The sequence below is a fragment of the Neomonachus schauinslandi genome, chromosome X, assembly GCF_002201575.2.
Source record: "Neomonachus schauinslandi chromosome X, ASM220157v2, whole genome shotgun sequence".
Lineage (NCBI taxonomy): Eukaryota > Metazoa > Chordata > Mammalia > Carnivora > Phocidae > Neomonachus > Neomonachus schauinslandi.
The window spans coordinates 4,751,284-4,773,047 of NC_058419.1; the positions used below are offsets into that span (position 1 = coordinate 4,751,284).

At 42.4% G+C, this 21,764-nt stretch overlaps 1 protein-coding gene across 3 annotated transcripts in view; it reads left to right on the forward strand.

Moving 5' to 3' along the window:
- The window catches only part of ZNF185 (zinc finger protein 185 with LIM domain), a 63,228-nt gene that overhangs the window by 28,053 nt on the left and 13,411 nt on the right, over positions 1–21,764 (forward strand). For all 3 annotated transcript variants that reach the window (XM_044911575.1, XM_044911577.1, XM_044911576.1), the window contains exon 13: positions 4,639–4,836. In XM_044911575.1, coding sequence (XP_044767510.1) covers positions 4,639–4,836 — 198 coding nt within the window. The remainder of the gene's footprint in view (positions 1–4,638; positions 4,837–21,764) is intronic.

The following is a 21,764-nucleotide window of genomic DNA, read 5'->3' on the forward strand; positions in this document are numbered from 1 at the left end:
GAATAGAGGTCCTTCAAGCAAAGGAAACAGGATACGCAAAGGACTCCAAACAACCTGCTATTTCCTGGGCACTGCATGTAGTTGAGTGTGGCTAGTACTGAGGGTCCTTGTCAGGGACTGGTGAAATAGAAGGCTTGTCGGGGTATGAAGGGGCTGATTGGCCTTTAATACCAGATATTGTTAATGACCACTACAACCACTTAACTTTGGGTCACCTACTGGGTGCACAGCCCTTGACTCACTGTGTCTTATACAGTGCTCCCCACAATCCTGTGAGTTTTGCACCTAATTAGAATGAAGAACAAAGGTCTGGAACATAGGTATCTGTGCCTCCTGGGAAGAACAGTGCTCTGAAAGAAATAGCCAGGGTGCTGATACAGAGTGGTGACAGTGAAGAGGGCTACTACTTACATGGGGTAACTCAGGCAAGCTCCTCTAAGAAGGAAAAGGAACCAATTCTAGGAAGAGCAAGGAGAAAAGAGCTGCAGATAGAGAACTGCAGACAAACCCTGCAGTGGGAATACACTAGAGTGGCTAGAGCCTAGCCAATGACAGGGACCATAGATGGACCAGGGCTTTGGTAAGCTATGAGGTATGAGACCATATTATGTGGCTTTTTGGGTTCAAATTGCACTGACAGTTAACAGAGTGAAAACAGCAACTGACACCTATAGTGTGCTCTGCTGGATGCTTTACAATCTTTCCAGCAACCCCATAAAATGAATAAGCAGGGAAACTGAGGCACAGAAAGGTTAAGTGATTTGCCCAAGGGCTTACAAGTGGCAAAGCTGAGTTCCAGTGCAAGAGCCTCTTAAAAAAAAAAAAAAAAAAACTTAAGGAAAAACTTTAAAAAACTATTTTATGAAATCTGTTGTGTGAAGCCTATTCTCAAGATCCAGAACCAGTAACTCTCCACTAGTTAACGCGTGAAGCACCCTGTCTGCATGATCTCATGTAATATTCCCCAAACCTGGGGCAGGATCTGGCTTCTTATTATGCAATATGACAATGGAGAAAACTCTGGCAGCACTTGAGAATCACCAAGAAAGTGTTAAAAAAAAAAAAAATTCCTGAGCCCCATGCAGAGGTTTAGATTTAATTGTTGTGGGGTGGCTTACACCATCCATGTCTTTTTAAAATCTCCCAGTCTATTTTCATGTCCAGTCTAGGTTGAGAATCATTGCCGGCTTCGCGCCTGGGCTTTTGATTGGCGCGCGCCTGTGCGCGCGCGCGCCTACCGGAGCGCGACACCGTCTTCTGTGCGCCTGCGTGGCGGGGGCGAGCACACTGAAGTCTTTTGCGCCTGCGTGCACCGCCATTTCCTGCACCGGGGAGCTCGGGTCGCAGTGCCTATCGGGAAATACGACCATGCACAAAGCGAAATGGCTGCCCAGAACTAGAAAGGCCTCCGCGTAGCTTCTCCTTCTGCCGTGCTGGTTCCGGCCGCTAGATGGCGCGCGAGGATCACAAATGGGCCGGGTCGTCCGTCTGGGGCCGCCCTGGGCTCTCACTGTCCTTGCATAGATGGCCTGGTGGGCGCTGGTGGTATCACCGACCTTGGGGTTGCAGCAGGCCCCTCTGACCCGTGTGGACCATCGCCGCAGTCCAGGCAGAGGCGGGAGGGAGGGAGCGGGCTGGGTGCCCGCAAGGAGCCGAAAGGGGCTACTGTGGCCCCAGCCTGTTTGGCAGGGTGCCCTGGCCTTGGTCGTCTCTGGCCTCTGGCCACTGATCTTCAGAGCTGCCCGGGGGCAGGGGCTGTGGACTCACGGGGAGGGCTGCCAATCCTCCATCCATGAGGGACCACCTGGGTGGATCTGCCTGGACAGGGCTCTGGGGCCCTGGAGAGGTGGCTTAATTCCCAAGAGTTGTGTGAGGAAGGGTGATGGGGGTGGGCAAGGAGATCCTGCAGAGCAGTCAAACTGTCCCAAAACTTGAGGAACTCTTCCCTATTCTAACTTAGTCCTGCTTCATTACATGTGCAGGAAGAGTCAGTATAGTATGGTGATCAAGAGCATTTATTCCTGTGCATGGGCTCACACTGAAGCTTTGTCACTTACTCCCTATGTGGCCTTGGATATCTTTCCCATCTCCTCTTCTAACTGAATCCAAGCTCGTTCTGCTTACTGCAGGACAGGCCAGTAAGTGGAGAGACAAGATGTTAGGGTAAGGAAAGCAACTTTATCCAGAAAGCCAGCAAACCAAGGAGATGGTAGACTGTTATCCTAAGGAACTACCTCCTCTTGGCATGAAATTTGAGCTTCATAAAAAAATCAAAAGAAAGTTAGTTAAAGGGAGGAAGCAGGAGGGGGTGGAATTAAAAGGTGACTGACATCTGTAGACATCCCAGGAAGGTTGTGTAACTTCTCTGTCCTTAGTTAGTTTATCTTTGTTTACAGGAATCTGGTCATGTTGTTCCTGTAAATCTTAAACATAACATAGTCATTTGTGTGCATACTTACTTATCTCCTTGGGTGAGGTAAGTTTTGGGTAAAGAGTGGTCTTTGCAAGTCTTAGCTGTAGCATGCCTACGTGCATGGCTAAACTAGAAGTTTCTAAGCTATGGGTCACAGTAGCAAGGAAAATAGAAGCAATATGGAGTCAAACATGCTCAGTTTGTTCCTATTACACTCTGTGTTTGAATTTCCTTACCTATAGAATAGTGGTAATAATAGTTCCCACCACACAGGGTTGTTGTGAGGATTAAGTGAGTTTGTTTGTATAAAGCATGTAGGACATTCCCTGGCACAAAGTACTATGTCAGACTCTCCTTTTATAAAAACTTCAAGCTAAATAAAGCAGCCCCAAAGGAATACCTCCTTCTACCAGAACACTGGGAAAGCTGCTGTTCCCCTCTACAGTTTTATTGGCCTGATTTCTTTTAATAAGACACAGAGTAGTTCATCCCCTCCCCACCAAACTTTGGGTATTTTTACATCTAAAACACAGAGTTTTCCTCTTTGTTATGTTGCAAGCCTGGGCTTTCCACATTTATGTTCTTTCTGCATGAGGAACAGGTAAACTTTAGGCACATGTATTCACTGTGGACAACCATTATCAACCAGCAGAGGAGTCTTTTGGAGGTAGCATAAGAGTGGAAGGGGGTGTTATCTTCCATGTGGGAGTGTGATTGTGTCCAAAATAGACAGTAGCTGTATTAGGCTACTGAATCTTTGATCTAGTTACAGCCAGAAGTATTACTTTGCCTATCTCTAAACACTTGACTTACAGACAATTCATTAGAGGCATGGGAGACCTCAGGGGTATTACATTGCTCAGCAAGACTTCCTGTGACTAAGATTTCCTTTTTATAGGTCAGATGGATTACACCTCCTATAATTGTAGTGACTTTGCTCTGAGGCCTAGGGCAAAGGAACCTTATTCATCCACTTGTCCTTGTGTTGCAGTGGACCCCCAAATTACTCTTTTCAGAGAATCTTGACTTGATGCACAAATTGATGAGGACAATCTCTGTTACCGTAATTCTATAAAGGACAGGAGATGGGACAGGATTCTGATTAAGTCCATGGCAAAGCTAGTTCAGGGCTTACAGAGGCAGGAAACAAGCTCTTTAGGCTTTCTATGTTTGTCTTTGGCTCAAGCATGTATGTCACATGTAGGGTTGGGGTGGGTGTGTCAGGGTATCCTGCTGGCTAAGGGACTGGCATTATCTGAGCAGACCACTTTTGGTATCTGGCTGGGCTGCAGCAGACCATCAGGGTAGAAGCAGCACAGAGAGGGATAACACCCACTTGCCTGTGCATTCGCCTGGGCAGCTGGTAGTGGTAATAAGCTTATTATCCCTGCTAGGGTACTTTGGTTCATGTCACTTGAGGCCGAGAAATCGCATTGCTTTCAGGGCATACTCCAAAAACTATGGTCACTGCTCCACTTGTTATTTCAGCTTGAAGACAGGGAGCATACCTATTATGGGATTAACTTCTGTGAATAAAAAGTCCCAGGGCTAGAGGTAACTGGTAGTGTGATCTTCTTATCCCAGGGTAGCCCCGCCAGTGATTGGAGGCATGCTGCTGATTTTGGGAGGCTTGAGTTCAGGGTTAAGCCAGGATCCGGGTGATGAACTAGATTTTTATTTTCTAGAATGCTGGCTTAAGCTCTCAATAACCCGACTCAGTGTCCTTGGCCTAGTGGGCATATAACATCTTTGAGGCCTCCAGGTAGCAGCACCATCACACATAGAGGTCATGGGGAAGGCACCAGGAGAAAGAACAAGGCCCTTGGAAGCACCTCAGATGGGGATGGTGATGGGAAAGGTGTTCAAGTGTAGGTGTGGCATGAGGCCAGGGAGGAAGATCTCCCAAAGAGCTTGATGTGTGGGATAGCTGAGAAGCCACTTTCTCCTTGCCAGATTCAGGGGATGGTAAAAGCATCAGAGGTTCAGGCTTTCTCTAGTATGAGTGGGGACTGCTTTTGTCAGTGGGAAAGGAGCAGTGGTACTGGGATTCTCCCAAAGACGAGAAAGACTGGTCTCCGTGTGGTGGGGGCCATGCTGGGCTCTTCTCTTCCCCATCTTCTGGAAGAGGAGCCCACTATGGCCACAGGAGGTAACATCAGCAGGCAGTGGGTAAAGAAGGACTGGTCCCAAAGCACTTGCTCCATAGGATATTTATTCTTCCTCAGCACCTTGGCTGGTTCTGAAGAGAAGAATGTGGCTGCCAAGGTGGGAGAGACCTGGCAGGAGAAGCCCACAGCCCTGAGAGGTGGCCAGGGAGACCCAGCTGTACCCTCCCAGCAGCCTGCAGCTCCCAGGACCCCAGAGCCACAGAGCAGCCCCAGAAGACCTGAGCAGCTTGTGGAACTGGACAGCCAGGCCACCAGGTAAGGGTTATGCTGTGCTGGGCCCCCTGCCTGCCTGAGGTGAAATTTTGTCAGGGACCATGACCCAGGTAGGACCCACTTTTTAAAAAAGATTTATTTATTTATTTTAGAGAGAGAGAGAGACAGAGAGAGAGTGTGTGTTGAGGGGGGAGGGGTAGAGGGAGAGAATCCTGAAGCAGACTCCCCACCGCATGTGGAGCTCGATGTGAGGCTCGATCTCATGACCCATGAGATCATGACCTGAGTTGAAACTAAGAGTCAGGCACTTAACCAACTGAGCCACCCAGGTGCCCCAAGTGGGATCCACATTTATCCCATGTTCATGCCAGTGCCTGGCACTCACACACCCAGGAGCTCAAACTCCTGCCCCATGAGTGGAGTTGGGATGGTGACTCCCTGGGTGTGAAGCAGTGTTGAGGGGCTTCCTGTGGTGCACGTAGCTGGGATAGGGCCTGTGATAGAAGTAGGTGTATGTACCCGGAGGTAAGAAGCCCTGGCTAATTTCTGACATGTGGAGCAGGAAGGTCTCCCAGGATGGGGGTCCCAAGTAGGATGAGGGTTATTTGTATGTATAAAATGGCACTGTCAGAGAATGAGAGAGAGAGGGAGATTGAGATTGATTAATAACTGACATTTTCTAGGCAACCTCATCCACTCTGTAGCCCGCAGTATAATCTTCACTCCACTCTAGACCTGTTTGCTCCATGGCCTACTGGACATTATTATCCAGATTCTCTATAGGCACTTTACATTCAGCATTACCCAAATGACCTTATTATATCTCTGCATGGCACCTCCCCCCAACTTCCTTGCTGTCTCTCAGCTTATTCTTTCCACGATCTGGAACCATTACCATCCACCCAGTTGACCAATCCTGAAATCTTAGAAGAGACTTGGCTACCACTTCCCTTCACCTTTACCTTTTATAAACAACAAGGCTTGTGGCCTTATCATCTCTCCCTTGGCTGAGCATTTTCCTAACTGGGTTCCTGTATCATCTTACTTTATGCCCCCTGGCCTGATTCTCCACATGGCAGCTGAAGGGAATCTTCATACAAGTCATGTCTGGTCTGTTCATGATGAATATAACATATTAATGTTATTAATGTCAGTTTTGTTGTTGTTTAATGGATATGGAGTTTCCCTGGTCTCTTGTTTATACTATTGGCCTCCCTTCCTCTTCCTCTTCTCTTGGGGAAGAATGGCTTATTGGTTAACAAATTGGGAACAGGAACTTCATGAATCTAGCTTGGCCAGTAATTCTCCTTGTATTTGGAAGCAGAGCCCTCCTTTTTGGCTGTACCTGTAAAGCCATCTGCTTCATCAGCTGACATTTATCTCCATTTTCTGTTCTTTTTTCGTCTAAAAAAAGAGGTGTCAATTATTGGCCCCCTAAAACTCTGAGTCTATACAATGAAAAAAAGGAAAAATAAGAGAGAAACAAAGGCAGATGCGTCAGAATTCTGGATAGTAATATTGAAAGGTCTTTTAGCAGAAGAGAACCTGAAGAGGGGTACTGAGAAAGAAAGTTTTGGATAAATGGAAGAACCTGGAAAGAGTACCATCATGGAAACCAAGCCAGGCTGAGCTAACTTTCCAGTATGCTGTGTGCCCTTAAATAAGCCCATAGATTTGGTAAAATGGAGTTTATGGCTGCTTTAAGCAGGGGGCAGATCACAGGAGTAGAAAGATTGTGGTTGACTTATGATGGATTGAGGAAGAAGTGGGCAGTGAGGTGGTGCAGTTGGTGGAGGTATACAACTCTTTCTAAAATGTTGGCCAGGAATTGATGGAGATTGGATGAATGAGCAGATAAACACAGCTACAGGATGTTGGGAAGGGCTTTTTAAAGTGCATGCTTATGTGCTCAGGTGAGGAAATATACTCTGGGTAAAGAGAGTTTGATATTTGAAGAAAGAGTGAGCAAACCCAAAGATGAAGGGTCACTGAATTTATGGTAAGGGCTTAGGGTGGTAGGTTCTAGAGCCTTGGGAAGGAAGGAGATGGCTCTGTCTTAGAGACAGAAGGGAAGGATGAGTGCAAATGTAGGTTGGAGGGCAGTGGAAGGAATATGCAGAGTAATGTGGGCTCCTTGATTTTTTTCTGTGAGTTAATGAGCCACACATTCTATAATTAAACCAAATTTTACTTAGGGACTACCAGCCCATGTACTAAGCATTGGGGATACTGACAAATAAAATTTGGTCCCTGACCTCAAGGAGGTATGGATAAGGTATAATGGCAGCATAGTAGGAGTATGTGACTTGATTGGCCTCATTGAATCAGGGAAGGCTTCACAGAGGTGACAGTTAATGTTCCTCTTGAAGAACTTTGTGAGAAGGTGAAGGAGGAGTTCAGGAGTAAGGGGACTCTCCTGTGCTAAAGGGTAGATTAAAGTGTTGCATGCTTGAGGAGCACCCTGTGGTTTGATATGGCTGTAGTTTATGGTGAGAAGACAGTGGAAAAGTTGATGTTGGGCAGATGGTGTACAGACAAAGATTTTATTTATTTATTTGTCAGAGAGAGAGAGAGAGAGAGCACAAGAAGGGGGGCAGCAGGCAGAAGGAGAGGGAGAAGCAGGCTCCTGCTGAGCAAGGAGCCCAATGTGGGATTCGATCCCATGACCCTGGGACCATGACCTGAACCCAAGGCAGACGCTCAACCACCTGAGCCACTCAGGTGTCCCTTTTACAGACAATAGTTAACCTAGCAGGCCTGAGACTGCTCTCTTTAGAAAGGGCTGCTTGTGAGGCACCTGAGTGGCTCAGTCAGTTAAATGTCTGCCTTGGGCTCAGGTCATGATCCCAGGGTCCTGGGATCAAGTCCCGCATCCAGCTCCTTCCTTGCTCAGCAGGGAGCCTGCTTCTGCCTCTGCCTCTGCCTCTGCCTCTCTCTCTCCCCCTCTGTCTCTCATGAATAAATAAATAAAATCTTAAAAAAAAAAAAAAGGTCTGCTTGTAAGATGTGCCTCTGGGAACTTGAAAAGGTAAACAGTTCTCTACACTGATATGAACCTTTCCCTAAATGATAAGAGATAAGGCTTTCCACCTGGATAACTAGTACAAACAATGTACTTTATGCTGACTCTCTGCTTGCCTCCTGGGAGTTGGGAATTTCGGTATATGCCAGGCAGAAAGTGCCTATGTGATGTCTCCAAAAATAATTCTAGGCTATGAATGAAAACACTGCCTTTTCCTTTCACTGATTTTGCTTGGTATCCTTTTATGGTCATAAACCTTAGCCTTAAGGATGACTACATACTTAGTCTTGGGAGTCCTCCTAGTGAATCACTGACCCTGGGGGTGGTTTTAGGGACACCAATACACCATATCAATCTAATAAAGGACAAAAGCCACATGTTCACAGATGGGCAGGGTCAGATCCTTATGCCTTAACAAGGACTTGGACTTTCTCCAGAGGACGAAGAGAAGTCAGGAAAATTTTTTAAAAAAATCGTTGTCCACAATAGCCAAACTGTGGAAAGACTGGAGATGCCCTTCAACAGACAAATAGATAAAGAAGATGTGGTCCATATATACAATGGAATATTACTCAGCCATCAGAAAGGAGGAATACCCAACTTTTATATCAACATGGATGGGACTGGAGGAGATTATCTAAGTGAAATAAGTCAAGCAGAGAAAGTCAATTATCATATGGTTTCACTTATTTGTGGAACATAAGGAATAGCATGGAGGACATTAGGAGAAGGAAGGGAAAAATGACGGGTGGGGAAATGGAGGGAGAGATGAACCATGAGAGACTATGGACCCGGAAAAACAAACAGGGTTTTTGAGGGGGGGGGGAGGGGGTATTGATTAGCCCGGTGATGGATATTAAGGAGGGCACGTACTGCATGGAGCACTGGGTGTTATACGCAAACAATGGATCGTGGATCACCACATCAAAAACTAATGATGTACTGTATGGTGACTAACATAACATCATAATAAAATAAAATTTAAAAAAATCATTGTAAAATTCACACAACATAAAAATTACTATCTTAACCATTTTAAAGTGTGCAGTTCAGTAGTATTAAGTATATTTATGTTGTGCAACCAATCTCCAGAATGCTTTCTGTCTTGCGAAACTGTAACACTTTCCCCATGAAATAACTCCCCAGCCCCTGGCACCCACCAATCCACTTCCTATTTCTATAAATTTGAGTCCTCTAGGTTCCTCATAGAAGTGGAATTATGCAGTATTTGTCATTTTGTAACTATTGCCTTTCAGTTAACTTAATGTCTTCCAGTTAACTTAATGTCTTCAAGGTTCATCCATGTTGTCCTTCCTTTTTAAGGCTGATTAATATTGCATAATATAGACACACTGCATTTTGTTCATCCATTTGTCAATAGACAGTTGGGCTACTTCCACCTTTTGATCATTGTGAATAATACTGCAATAAACATGAGTGTACAAATATCTCTTTGAGATCCTGCTTTCAGTCCTTTTGGGTATATACCCAGAAGTGGAATTGCTGGATCATATAGTAATTGTATGTTTAAGTTTTTTGAGAAACCACCATGCTATTTTCTACAGTGGCTGTTTTCTATCATTTTACATTCCCACATACATAGAGTCAGAAAAGTTTTAAGCAGGGGAGTGATATGGTCAGAGTTGTGATTTAGGGTTATCTCTGTGGTGGCAGTGTGAAGAATGAACTGGAAGTGGGAAGAGTGGAGGCAGGGGGAAGAACTACGAAGTGGTTCCAGTCCACCAAGTGAGAGATGAAGGGGCCCCAACTAGGGTAGTAGCTATGGATATGGAGACAGAACTGTTAAATAAGTATAATGGACCTAGAATTGGGCAACTGATAAGGCTTGGGGGAGCAGTGAGGGAAGGGGAAGTGTTAAATCAGAAAGCCATATTTGTGGTTCATGTAGCATGGTGGAGTGTGTGACCTCTTTCAGCCCAGGTTGTGGGCAGGTTATCTCCAAGCTACTGCTTCACTGCCTGGAGCCAATAGAGCAAATGCCCAGTCCATGGAGATCCCAAGCCAAGGCAGCACACTCAAACAACTTGGCAGACAAGGGCACCTGAGGCAAGGCTCTGGCTTTCACATGGAAGCTGTGCCTGGCCAGCCTGGACAAGTTGCCCTGGCAACACTACTCTGTTTCTAAGATGTGCAGCAATACCCTGAAAATGTCCTTCCTTTCTTCCTCCTAGTAGTCCAAATTGTGGAGTGTGCTGGGTATAACTGTAGAAAGTCTTCTTTCTAGAACTGCCTGGGTTTTCTCTTTCCAGTCTTTGGGTCTGGCCACTCATAGCATCTCAGTAGACTAGGCTCATCAGGAAGGGTGGCATTTGGAATTTGTGGGCCAGGGGATTAAGGACCACTACTGCTAATAGTCCAAAGTAGCAAGCAGTCCCTCAACCCCAGTCTGGGCATACACCAGGAGGAAAGCCAGTCAGTGCAAACCTACTAGTTGATAAGGCTTAACTTGCCTGGGATTCCAGGAAGTGTAGAGGGAAGCCAACTGAGAACTGCAGGGATGTAGGCAATGATAACAGCAGAATTGTAAGGGAGAGTGGACAGAAGATTGGAAAAATCCTTCTATTTTAGAATGTCTAAATTGACCAGGTTAAACTCTTCCAGAGCCCATACAGAATAGGGATTTCTCCTAGGTGGACCACATATTATTTCACATAGGGAGAGTTGGTGTGACCCAGCAGAAGAGGATCAGAGGACAGTCGGTGCTAAGGGTAAAACCTTAGGCCATAGGAGATTGAGTTCTTCCATCAGTTTAGCAAACTTTAAATTTTTTTAAAGATTCTATTTTTTTTTGTAGTTTTTAATTTTATTATGTTATGTTAGTCACCATACAATACATCATTAGTTTTTGATGTAGTGATCCACGATCCATTGTTTTCGTATAACACCCAGTGCTCCATGCAGTACGTGCCCTCCTTAATACCCATCACCGGGCTAACCAATCCCCCCTCCCCCCTCCCCTCTAGAACCCTGTTTGTTTCTCAGGTCCATAGTCTCTCATGGTTCATCTCTCCCTCCAATTCCGCCCCCCCATTTTTCCCTTCCTTCTCCTAATGTCCTCCATGTTATTCCATATGTTCCACAAATAAGTGAAACCATATGATAATTGCCTTTCTCTGCTTGACTTATTTCACTTAGCATAATCTCCTCCAGTCCCATCCATGTTGATGTAAAAGCTGGGTATTCATCTTTTCTGATGGCTGAGTAATATTCCCTTGTATATATGGACCACATCTTCTTTATCCATTCATCTGTTGAAGGGGCATCTCGGCTCTTTCCACAGTTTGGCTATTGCGGACATTGCTGCTATGAACATTGGGGTGCATATGGCCCTTCTTTTCACTACATCTGTGTCTTTGGGGTAAATACCCAGGAGTGCAATTGCTGGGTCATAGGGTAGCTCTATTTTTAAGTTTTTGAGGAACCTCCACACTGTTTTCCAAAGTGGCTGTACCCACTTGCATTCCCACCAACAGTGTAAGAGGGTTCCCCTTTCTCCACAACCTCTGCAACATTTGTTGTTTCTTTCCCTGTCCATTTTTGCCATTCTAACTGGTGTAAGATGGTATCTCAGTGTGGTTTTGATTTGGATTTCCCTGATGGTTAATGATGATGAACATTTTTTCATGTGTCTGTTAGCCATTTGTATGTCTTCTTCAGAGAAGTGTCTGTTCATCTCTTCTGCCCACTTTTTGACTTGATTATTTGTTTTTTGGGTGTTGAGTTTGAGAAGTTCTTTATAGATCTTGGATACCAGCCCTTTATCTGTAGTGTCATTTGCAAATATCTTCTCCCATTCTGTGGGTTGCCTCTTTGTTTTGTTGACTGTTTCCTTTGCTGTGCAGAAGCTTTTTATCTTCATGAAGTCCCAAAAGTTCATTTTTGCTTTTGTTTCACTAGCTTTTGAAGATGTATCTTGAAAGAAATGGCTGTGGCCGATGTCAAAGAGGTTACTTCCTATGTTCTCCTCTAGGATTTTGATGGATTCCTGTCTCACATTGAGGTCTTTCATCCACTTTGAGTTTATCTTTGTGAATGGTGTTAGAGAATGGTCGAGTTTCATTCTTCTGCATGTGGCTGTCCAGTTTTCCCAGCACCATTTATTGAAGAGACTGTCTTTTTCCCATTGCATGTTTTTTCCTGCTTTGTCAAAGATTATTTGACCATAGAGTTGAGGGTCCATATCTGGGTTCTCTATTCTGTTCCATTGGTCTGTATGTCTGTTTTTGTGCCAGTACCATGCTGTCTTGGTGATCACTGCTTTGTAATAGAGCTTGAAATCAGGCAACGTGATGCCCCCAGCTTTGTTTTTCTTTTTCAACATCTCCTTGGTGATTCGGGGTCTTTTCTGATTCCATACAAATTTTAGGATTGTTTGTTCCAGCACTTTGAAAAATGTCATTGAAATTTTGATCGGGATGGCATTAAAGGTCTAGATTGCTCTGGGTAGCATAGACATTTTAACAATGTTTATTCTTCCGATCCATGAGCATGGAATATTTTTCCATCTTTTTGTGTCTTCTTCAATTTCTTTCATGAGTGTTTTGTAGTTCCTAGAGTATAGATCCTTTACCTCTTTGGTTAGGTTTATTCCGAGGTATCTTATGGTTTTTGGTGCTATTGTAAATGGAATCGTTTCTTTAATTTCTCTTCCTACAGTTGCGTTGTTAGTGTATAAGAAAGCAACTGATTTCTGTGCATTGATTTTGTATCCTGCCACATTACTGAATTGCTGGATGAGTTCTAGTAATTTGGGGGTGGAGTCTTTTGGGTTTTCCACATAAAGTATCATGTCGTCTGCGAAAAGAGAGAGTTTGACTTCTTCTTTGCCAATTTGAATACCTTTTATTTCTTTTTGTTGTCTGATTGCTGTTGCTAGGACTTCTAGTACTATGTTGAACAACAGTGGTGAGAGTGGGCACCCTTGACGTGTTCCTGATCTTAAGGGAAAGGCTCTCAGCTTTTCCCCGTTGAGGATGATATTCGCTGTGTGTTTTTCATAGATGGATTTTATGAGCTTGAGGAATGTTCCCCCTATCCCTATACTCTGGAGAGTTTTAATCAGGAAAGGATGTTGTATTTTGTCAAATGCCTTTTCTGCATCAATTGAGAGGACCATATGGTTCTTCTCTCTTCTCTTATTAATGTGTTCTATCACATTGATTGATTTGCGAATGTTGAGCCACCCTTGCATCCCGGGGATAAATCCCACTTGGTCATGGTGGATGATCCTTTTAATGTATTGTTGGATCCTATTAGCTAGGATTTTGCTGAGGATTTTGGAATCCATATTCATCAGGGATATCGGTCTGAAATTCTCCTTTTTGATGGGGTCTTTGCCTGGTTTGGGGATTAAGGTAACGCTGGCCTCATAGAATGAGTTCGAAAGTTTTCCTTCTGTTTCTATTTTTTGAAACAGTTTCAGTAGAATAGGTATTATTTCTTCTTTGAATGTTTGGTAGAATTCCCCAGGGAATCCATCAGGCCCTGGACTCTTGTTTTTTGGGAGGTTTTTGATCACTGCTTCAATCTCGTTACTGATTATTGGGCTATTCAGGTTGTCAATTTCTTCCTGTTTCAGTCTTGGCAGCTTATAGGTTTCCCGGAAGGCCTCCATTTCATCCAGATTGCTCAGTTTATTGGCATATAGTTGTTGATAATAATTTCTAATAATTGTTTCTATTTCCTTGGTGTTGGTCGTGATCTTTCCCCTTTCATTCATAATTTTATTAATTTGGGTCCTTTCTCTTTTCTTTTGGATAAGTCTGGCCAGTGGTTTATCAATCTTATTAATTCTTTCAAAGAACCAACTTCTAGTTTCGTTGATCTGATCTAATGTGTTTCTGGTTTCTAATTCATTGATTTCTGCTCTAATTTTCATTATTTCTCTTCTAATGCGTGGCTTAGGCGTCATTTGTTGCTTTTTCTCTAGCTCTTTAAGGTGTAGAGTTAGTTGGTGAATTCGAGATTTTTCTATTTTTTTGAGTGAGGCTTGGATGGCTATGTATTTCCCCCTTAGGACCACCTTTGCAGTATCCCATAGGTTTTGGACCGATGTGTTTTCGTTCTCATTGATTTCCATGAATTGTTTAAGTTCTTCTTTGATTTCTTGGTGGACCCAAACATTCTTGAGCAGAGTGGTCTTTAGCTTCCAAGTGTTTGAATTTCTGCCAAATTTTTTTGTGTGATTGAGTTCCAGTTTTAGAGCATTGTGGTCTGAGAATATGCAGGGAATAATCTCAATCTTTTGGTATCATTTGAAACCTGATTTGTGACCCAGTATGTGGTCTATTCTGGAGAAAGTTCCATGTGCGCTTGAGAAGAATGAGTATTCTGTTGTTTTAGGATTGAATGTTCTGTAAATATCTATGAGGTCCATCTGGTCCAGTGTATCATTCAAAGCTCTTGTTTCTTTGTTGATTTTCTGCTTAGATGATCTGTCCATTGCTGAGAGTGGAGTATTGAGGTCTCCTACAATTAACATATTGTTATCAATATGACTCTTTCTTTTGGTTAACAGTTGGCTTATGTATATGGCTGCTCCCATGTTGGGGGCATAGATATTTACAATTGTTAGATCTTCTTGTTGGATAGACCCTTTAAGAATGATATAGTGTCCTTCCGTGTGTCTTATTACAGACTTTAGTTTAAAATCTAATTTGTCTGATATAAGAATTGCTACCCCAGCTTTCTTTTGAGGTCTGCTGGCATGGAAGATAGATCTCCATCCCTTCACTTTCAGTCTGGATGTATCTTTAGGTTCAAAATGAGTCTCTTGTAGACAGCATATGGATGGGTCCTATCTTTTTATCCAATCTGCAACCCTGTGCCATTTTATGGGATCGTTTAGGCCATTCACGTTGAGAGTGATTATTGAAAGATATGAATTAATTGTCATCATGTTGCCTGTGAAGACGTTGTTTTTATAGATTGTCCCTGTAAATTTCTGTCGTATATCACTCTTGGGGTCTTTCTCCTTTTATAGAACCCCCCTTAATATTTTTTGCAGGGCCGGCTTAGTGGTCACATGTTCTTTCAGTTTCTGCCGGTCGTGGAAGCTCTGCATCTCTCCATCCATTCTAAATGACAGCCTTGCCGGATAAAGTATTCTTGGCTGCATGTTCTTCTCATTTAGTACCCTGAATATGTCTTGCCAGGCCTTTCTGGCTTGCCAGGTCTCTGTGGATAGGTCTGACATTATTCTGATGTTCCTCCCTCTGTACGTAAGGACTCTCTTCCCCCTAACTGCCCTTAAGATGGTTTCCTTGGTTCTAAGATTTGCAAGTTTTACTATTACATGCTGGGGTGTTGGCCTGTTTTCCTTGATCTTGGGAGGGGTCCTCTCTGCCTCTAGGACTCGAGTGTTTGTTTCATTCCCCAGATTAGGGAAGTTCTCAGCTACGATTTGCTCAAATACATCTTCTAGCCCTCTCTCTCTCTCCACTCCCTCCGGGATTCCAATGATTCTGACATTGGAACGCCTCATGGTGTCACTTATTTCTCTGATTCTATTTTCATGGATTCTGAGTTGTTTTTCCCTGGCCTCCTCTTTTCCCTTTTTATCTATTATACTGTCTTCCAGATCGCTTATTCTCTCTTCTGTCTCAGTTACCCTAGCTGTTAGATTATCTAGATTGGATTGGATCTCATTGATAGCATTTTTAAGTTCTGCCAATTCCCCTTTTATTCCTGCCCTTAGAGACTCTATGTTGCCATTAATTGATTTCTCCATTCTTGCCATTGTCTTCACAATTGCTAGCCTGAATTCCATCTCCGACATCTTGGTTCTATCTGCATCCATTTGTAAATCTGCAGCATAAGTCATAATCTCTGAGTCTTTTCTGTTTTGGGGGCTCCTCCTCCTAGTCATTCTGTTGATGGGTGTTTGAGGGAATGTATGGAGTCCAAATTATTGGCCAGAACCCAAGCAAGATACACCTGTTTTCTTGGGACCTAGGGTTGCTGGCCTCTTGTTTTCCCAGCCTGTCTTCTGGGGGAGGGGCCTGCCGTGCTGTTACTCAGTCAACCCTCTTTGGGCGGAGTTGCCCTGCGCCCCTGTGGCGGGGGATGGGCCCGGTGTGACTCAGTCTTTGGGGCTTTTGTTCTCTGGTGCCTTTCCCTGGCGGCTTTCCGCATCTCTTCCGTGAGTCAGAGCAGAAGAGACCATTTCCAACCGTCTGCCTCAGAGCAGAGAGACCTCAGTCTGTTCTTTAGTGAGCTCTCCAGGCCACACCATCTCCGTTTCTGTCCATGTTGCTATAAACTGCAGCGTCCTGGGTTGTGCACCCCTCCGCAGCGCTCCCAGTCCTGCCTCCAGGTTGGGGCACGCTCTGCCCTTTGTGCTTCTAAAACCGCCAGCCGCTCCAAATTCACGCACGCATGACTCTGCCACTCGGGGTTTCCACCCCCGGGGGTTGCAGTTCACTGGCGCGACCCCGGCGCACGGGGTTTCCGTCTCGGAGGCACGTTCGCATGCGCACGACCCCGCCGCTCCGGGTTTCCACCCCGGGGGCTGTCCTAAAGTCCTTTCCCGACGCTACCGGTCTGCGAGTCTGTGCCCCATCCGCAGCGTGCGAGGCTGTCACTCACCGGCGGTGTAGGATCCCCACGTCCAGCCCTAAAGATTCTATTTGTAAGTAATCTCTACACCCAAACTGGGGCTCGAACTTACAACCACAAGATCAAGAGTCTCACGCTTTACCAACAGAGCCAGCCAGGTACCCCAGCAAACTTTAATTTTTATAGTTCATTAGCTCTATCATTTCAGAAGACCAACAATGATAAGGACAATGTAATTGGGGGATAGAGGAAGAACTTGTTGGATTTCTTTCTTTTTTTTTTTTTTTTAAGATTTTATGTATTTATTTGTCAGAGAGAGAGAGCAAGCACAAGCAGGGGGAGCAGCAGGCAGAGGGAGAAGAAGGCTTCCCACTGAGCAGGGAGCCTGATGTGGGGCTCGATCCCAGGACCCTGGGATCATGACCTGAGCTGAAGGCAGACACTTCACCGACTGAGCCACCCAGGTGCCCCTGGAAGAATATTTTTTAAGCCACTAAGAAATACATGATAGGATACTTCTTTGAATATATATATTACTAACGTCTTCAATACCGAGATTTAAATGCTATAGAGGTAATATTTTTATCCATTTTCTAATCAATTGTAAAACTGGGTAACAAGGCTGTTTCTCATCACCTAGTATATTATAAACCCCAAACTTGTTGGATTTCTTAGATCACTTAACTGGTGAAATGGATTCCTGAGTCACTTGAAAGATCCAGAATTCCCCATGTGGGTGTACTTGTTCTAACAAAAGTTTAGTGGCCCTTTTCTAACAAAAGTAGTGGCCTTTTTAAAAAGGAAAGTTTCAAGCTAGTGAGAGAACAAACATATGGTAGTAAGAACATATTTAAGTTATTTAATTTAAAATATATTTAAAAAATAATTGAAATTATGACTAATAACTTTGAGCTGTTATTGTTTAATATTGGGCCACGCAGCAGCATGACTCTGAGAAATATCATGGACAGTGAGGGCACTAACAAATCTCTAGGAATTTTATATAATTTCTGAAATATTTATATAGTTAAAATTTTACTCCTTAAAATTTAATTTAGGAAAGGCTCAGCATTATTATTTTTGGATCTGACAATGCTTCCCATAAAATTTATACAATATTAAATAAACCTAATTAGTTTAGTACTTCTCTTGTTAAAAGGTGAAAGAACAAATAAACTGTTTGGGCCTTCTGGGAAATCCCAGTGTCAGTTTTAGGTGTAAAAGATATTTCAGATTTGATTTGGGGAAGACAAAATGTCAAATGTTATCAGGAGTTTTGAACATTTGATTAAGTTTATGGGATAGTGAGAAATTTAATACTTGGTTATCTATTAAATCAAAGTGACAAAAAATTAAACATAGACGATAACATGATTGTAAACACTCTTAGCTCCTTTAAAATTAAGGCCTTTTAAAAATAATTGAGGACATGATAAAGTCAACATTCTAAAGAATAAGACATTAGTTTGTTAAGACATAAAAACTTAGCTTTTTAGATCGTGTTACCCTTAAAAATAAAATAGGCAGTTATTTTACCAGCAAAATGGATTTAGTTGGGAATAGCAGAGAATTGCAATTCAGGACACAAAAACAACAGCAAAACCAAGTCTGAGAACAAAGGAGAGGAACATTCTTTTATAGAAGAAAGGGAAACACATTGGGAGGGCTTGTCAAAAAAAAGTCCATTGGAGTAAACTGGGACTTCTAAGTGTAGTGGCTTCTCATTGGCTGAGTTGTGAGAGTCTCTCATGGGCTTGGCTGTTGCCAGGCAAGGAGAAAATCTTCCTCCTGCTGGAGTAGTAAAATATAGGCTTCTTCCTATTGGTTTTGCAAAGGGCATGAAGGAGTGGTAGGGCATGAGAGCTCCCACTTCTGGCCTCCTGACTCCATTTTAGTGAGGTTTCCCTTCATTATTTTTCACAATAGATTACTGAGGAAAACTTTTTCATGAGTCTGTTGGCCATTTGGATGTCTTCTTTGGAAAAATGTCTGTTCATGTCTTCTGCCCATTTCTTGATTGGATTATTTGTTCTTTGGGTGTTGAGTTTGATAAGTTCTTTATAGATTTTGGATACTAGCCCTTCATCTGATATGTCATTTGCATCAGGCATCAGGGAAATCCAAATCAAAACCTCAATGAGATACCACCTCACACCATCAGAATGGCTAAAATTAACAAGTCAGGAAACGACAGATATTGGTGAGGATGTGGAGAAAGGGGAACCCTCCTACACTGTTGGTGGGAAGGCAAGCTGGTGCAGCCACTCTGGAAAACAGTATGGAGGTTCCTCCAAAAGTTGAAAATAGAGCTGCCGTACGACCCAGCAATTGCACTACTGGGTATTTACCACAAAGATACAAATGTAGTGATCCGAAGGGGTACGTGCACCTCAATGTTTATAGTAGCAATGTCCACAATAGCCAAACTATGGAAATAGCCAAGATGTCCATCGACAGATGAATGGATAAAGAAGAGGTGGTATATATATACAATGGAATGTTATGCAGCCATCAAAAGGAATGAAATCTTGCCATTTGCAATGACGTGGATGGAACTGGAGGGTATTATGCTGAGCGAAATAAGTCAATCAGAGAAAGACATGTATCATATGATCTCACTGATATGAGGAATTCTTAATCTCAGGAAACAAACTGACGGTTGCTGGAGTGGTGGGGAGTGGGAGGGATGGGGTGGCCGGGTGACAGACATTGGGGAGGGTATGTGCTATGGTGAGCGCTGTGAATTGTCTAAGACTGATGAATCACAGACCTGTACCTCTGAAACAAATAATACATTATATGTTTTAAAAAAAAGAAGATAGTAGGAAGGGAAAAATGAAGGGGGGGAAATGAAGGGGGAGACGAACCATGAGAGACTATGGACTCTGAGAAACAAACTGAGGGTTCTAGAGGGGAGGGGGTGGGGGGATGGGTTAGCCTGGTGATGGGTATTAAAGAGGGCACGTACTGAATGGAGCACTGAGTGTTATACGCAAACAATGAATCATGGAACACTACATCAAAAACTAATGATGTAATGTATGGTGATTAGCATAACATAATAAAATAAAATAAAAAAAGATTACTGAGGAAAAAAGAAAGACCATTAATCTTTTATTAGGATCAGGCCAATGAGCCAAGAAAATCCTTTTTTTTTAAGATTCTATTTATTGGGGGGGAGGGGCAGAGGAAGAGAGAGAGAGAATCCACACTGAGCGCAGAGCCCAGCATAGGGCTCAATCTCACGACCCTGAGATAACGACCTCAGCCAAAATCAAGAGTCGGATACTCAACCAACTGAGCCACCCATGCACCCCAAGAAAATCTTGTTATTTTAACAGAGAGAAAACCAAATTTTGGTTTTGTATCAGTGCAATACTTGATACTAGAATTCTTTTTGAAAATATTACAAATAATCTCATTAAGCTTTAGTAAATTTTGACAACAAAATTTATTTTCTGTAAACATTTTATAATTTTAAAAATATCCATTTACATTTCATCTTGCAAAACTTTTGGAACCACTGGTTAATTTAGGACAAAACTTCTATTTACAAAAATATATTATTTATATATAATGTATTTATATTTATAAAAATATATTATAACAAATATATATTTATATAACAAAAATATATTTGCATACCTTACATACAAAGTTGTTCTCCTTTGCCATTATTACTTTTAGTAGTCTCATTTATACATACTGATTATAATTTTTAACTATTAGTAACTTCTATTTTACAGAGAAAACTAGGAGGTAGATCATTTTGAACTGTTTGTCATGCACCAGCATTTTACAGTAGACTAGTAAAGCTTATGAATATATATCTCATAAAATTTTATAGTTACAGGGCGCCTGGGTGGCTCAGTTGGTTAAGCGACTGCCTTCGGCTCAGGTCATGATCCTGGAGTCCTGGGATCAAGTCCCGCATCGGGCTCCCGGCTTGGCGGGGAGCCTGCTTCTCCCTCTGACCCTATCCCCTCTCATGCTGTTTCTCTCTCTCTCTCTCAAACAAATAAATAAATAAAATCTTTAAAAAAAAATTTTATAGTTACATACTTTTTTATAATATAATTTTTCAGTGTGGACAAATGAAGACATTTATTAACAAATCTATCTACAGCCTCTCTGTACTATAAAAAATAAGCAGCAAAAAGTATATAAACTTAAACTTAGGCTTAGTAACTAATGTTTCAGTATTTTATCTTACTTTGAAATGATCTAGGTATTTAGTGAGTATCTCTTAATTTAATTTAGCATGAATCTAAGGTTTTAAATTTCCAAAAAGATCTTGGAAACTGTCTTTAAGCTGACATATTATAAAACATAATTACTGTTGAAATAGAGTTTGTCAGAATAATGACTCAGTTTGATTAAAAGCAAATGTATATTTTTGTAATCTTAAACACCTAGTAGATGTAATACTAGCTTATTGCGCTAGTAAACCCATTAAGTTTAGGAAGATTATACTCAAGTAGAATAAAAATATGTGCTTGTAGTAAGGGTGATAACTCATGAGACATAACTGTTCTTATTAAACTAGGAATATTAAACTAGTCTTATTTGCCAAAGATTTAGCTAAATGTTTTGACCTTGAATTTTTAAAACATTTGGGTTAATTTTTGTAAGAATGCTGGTTTTTTATACTCAAAGTTTAGAATTTATTTATTTAATTTATGAAAGTCTTAGGAATATTTAATTTGTATAAGTGCTTATTCATCTCTAAGTCATTTGGAATAGAGGATAAGGGACTTTGTAAGTGAATTTGGTATACTTCCCAGAGATAGGAAAATATTACACATATATAACATACATATATACATAAACATACAGATAGACACAAAAAGAGAGATTTCATGGCTTTAATTCTAAATTTTCAGCCATGAGTCAGTTATAAACACACAACCACGAAACTCACTGGTTTTATAAGTGTTGTCTCTCATCTTTGCCCCACTTAATTTTTTTATGAGAGTTGTGTTTGTGGCAGATGGGACAAATTGAGGTTACCTGCTCAACATGAAGGCTAAAGCTTCCTACTAATATTTGTAGAGGAAGCTTTTAAGAAATGTTTTTGTCCTGATAGTAATCTTATGGAGACTGTAGACTAAGTTTGGAGTGACGGACCAAGGAGAAACAGCCCTTGGGGTGTCTCTAAGGTTTGTCTACCTGGATAAAATATCCAGAGCATTCAAATTAGGTTTTTCAGCTTCAAATGGTTGCTTTTTTGATCCCCGAGATCCTGGAGAGCCCCCATTGGGGGCAGGGGCCTATAGGACCACATAGTGGCGCTAGGCACAGATAATTTGGGATATTGGGAAGCAGTAGTAGCTTCAGGGGAAAGTTGACAAGGAAAAAGGAATGAAGAAGT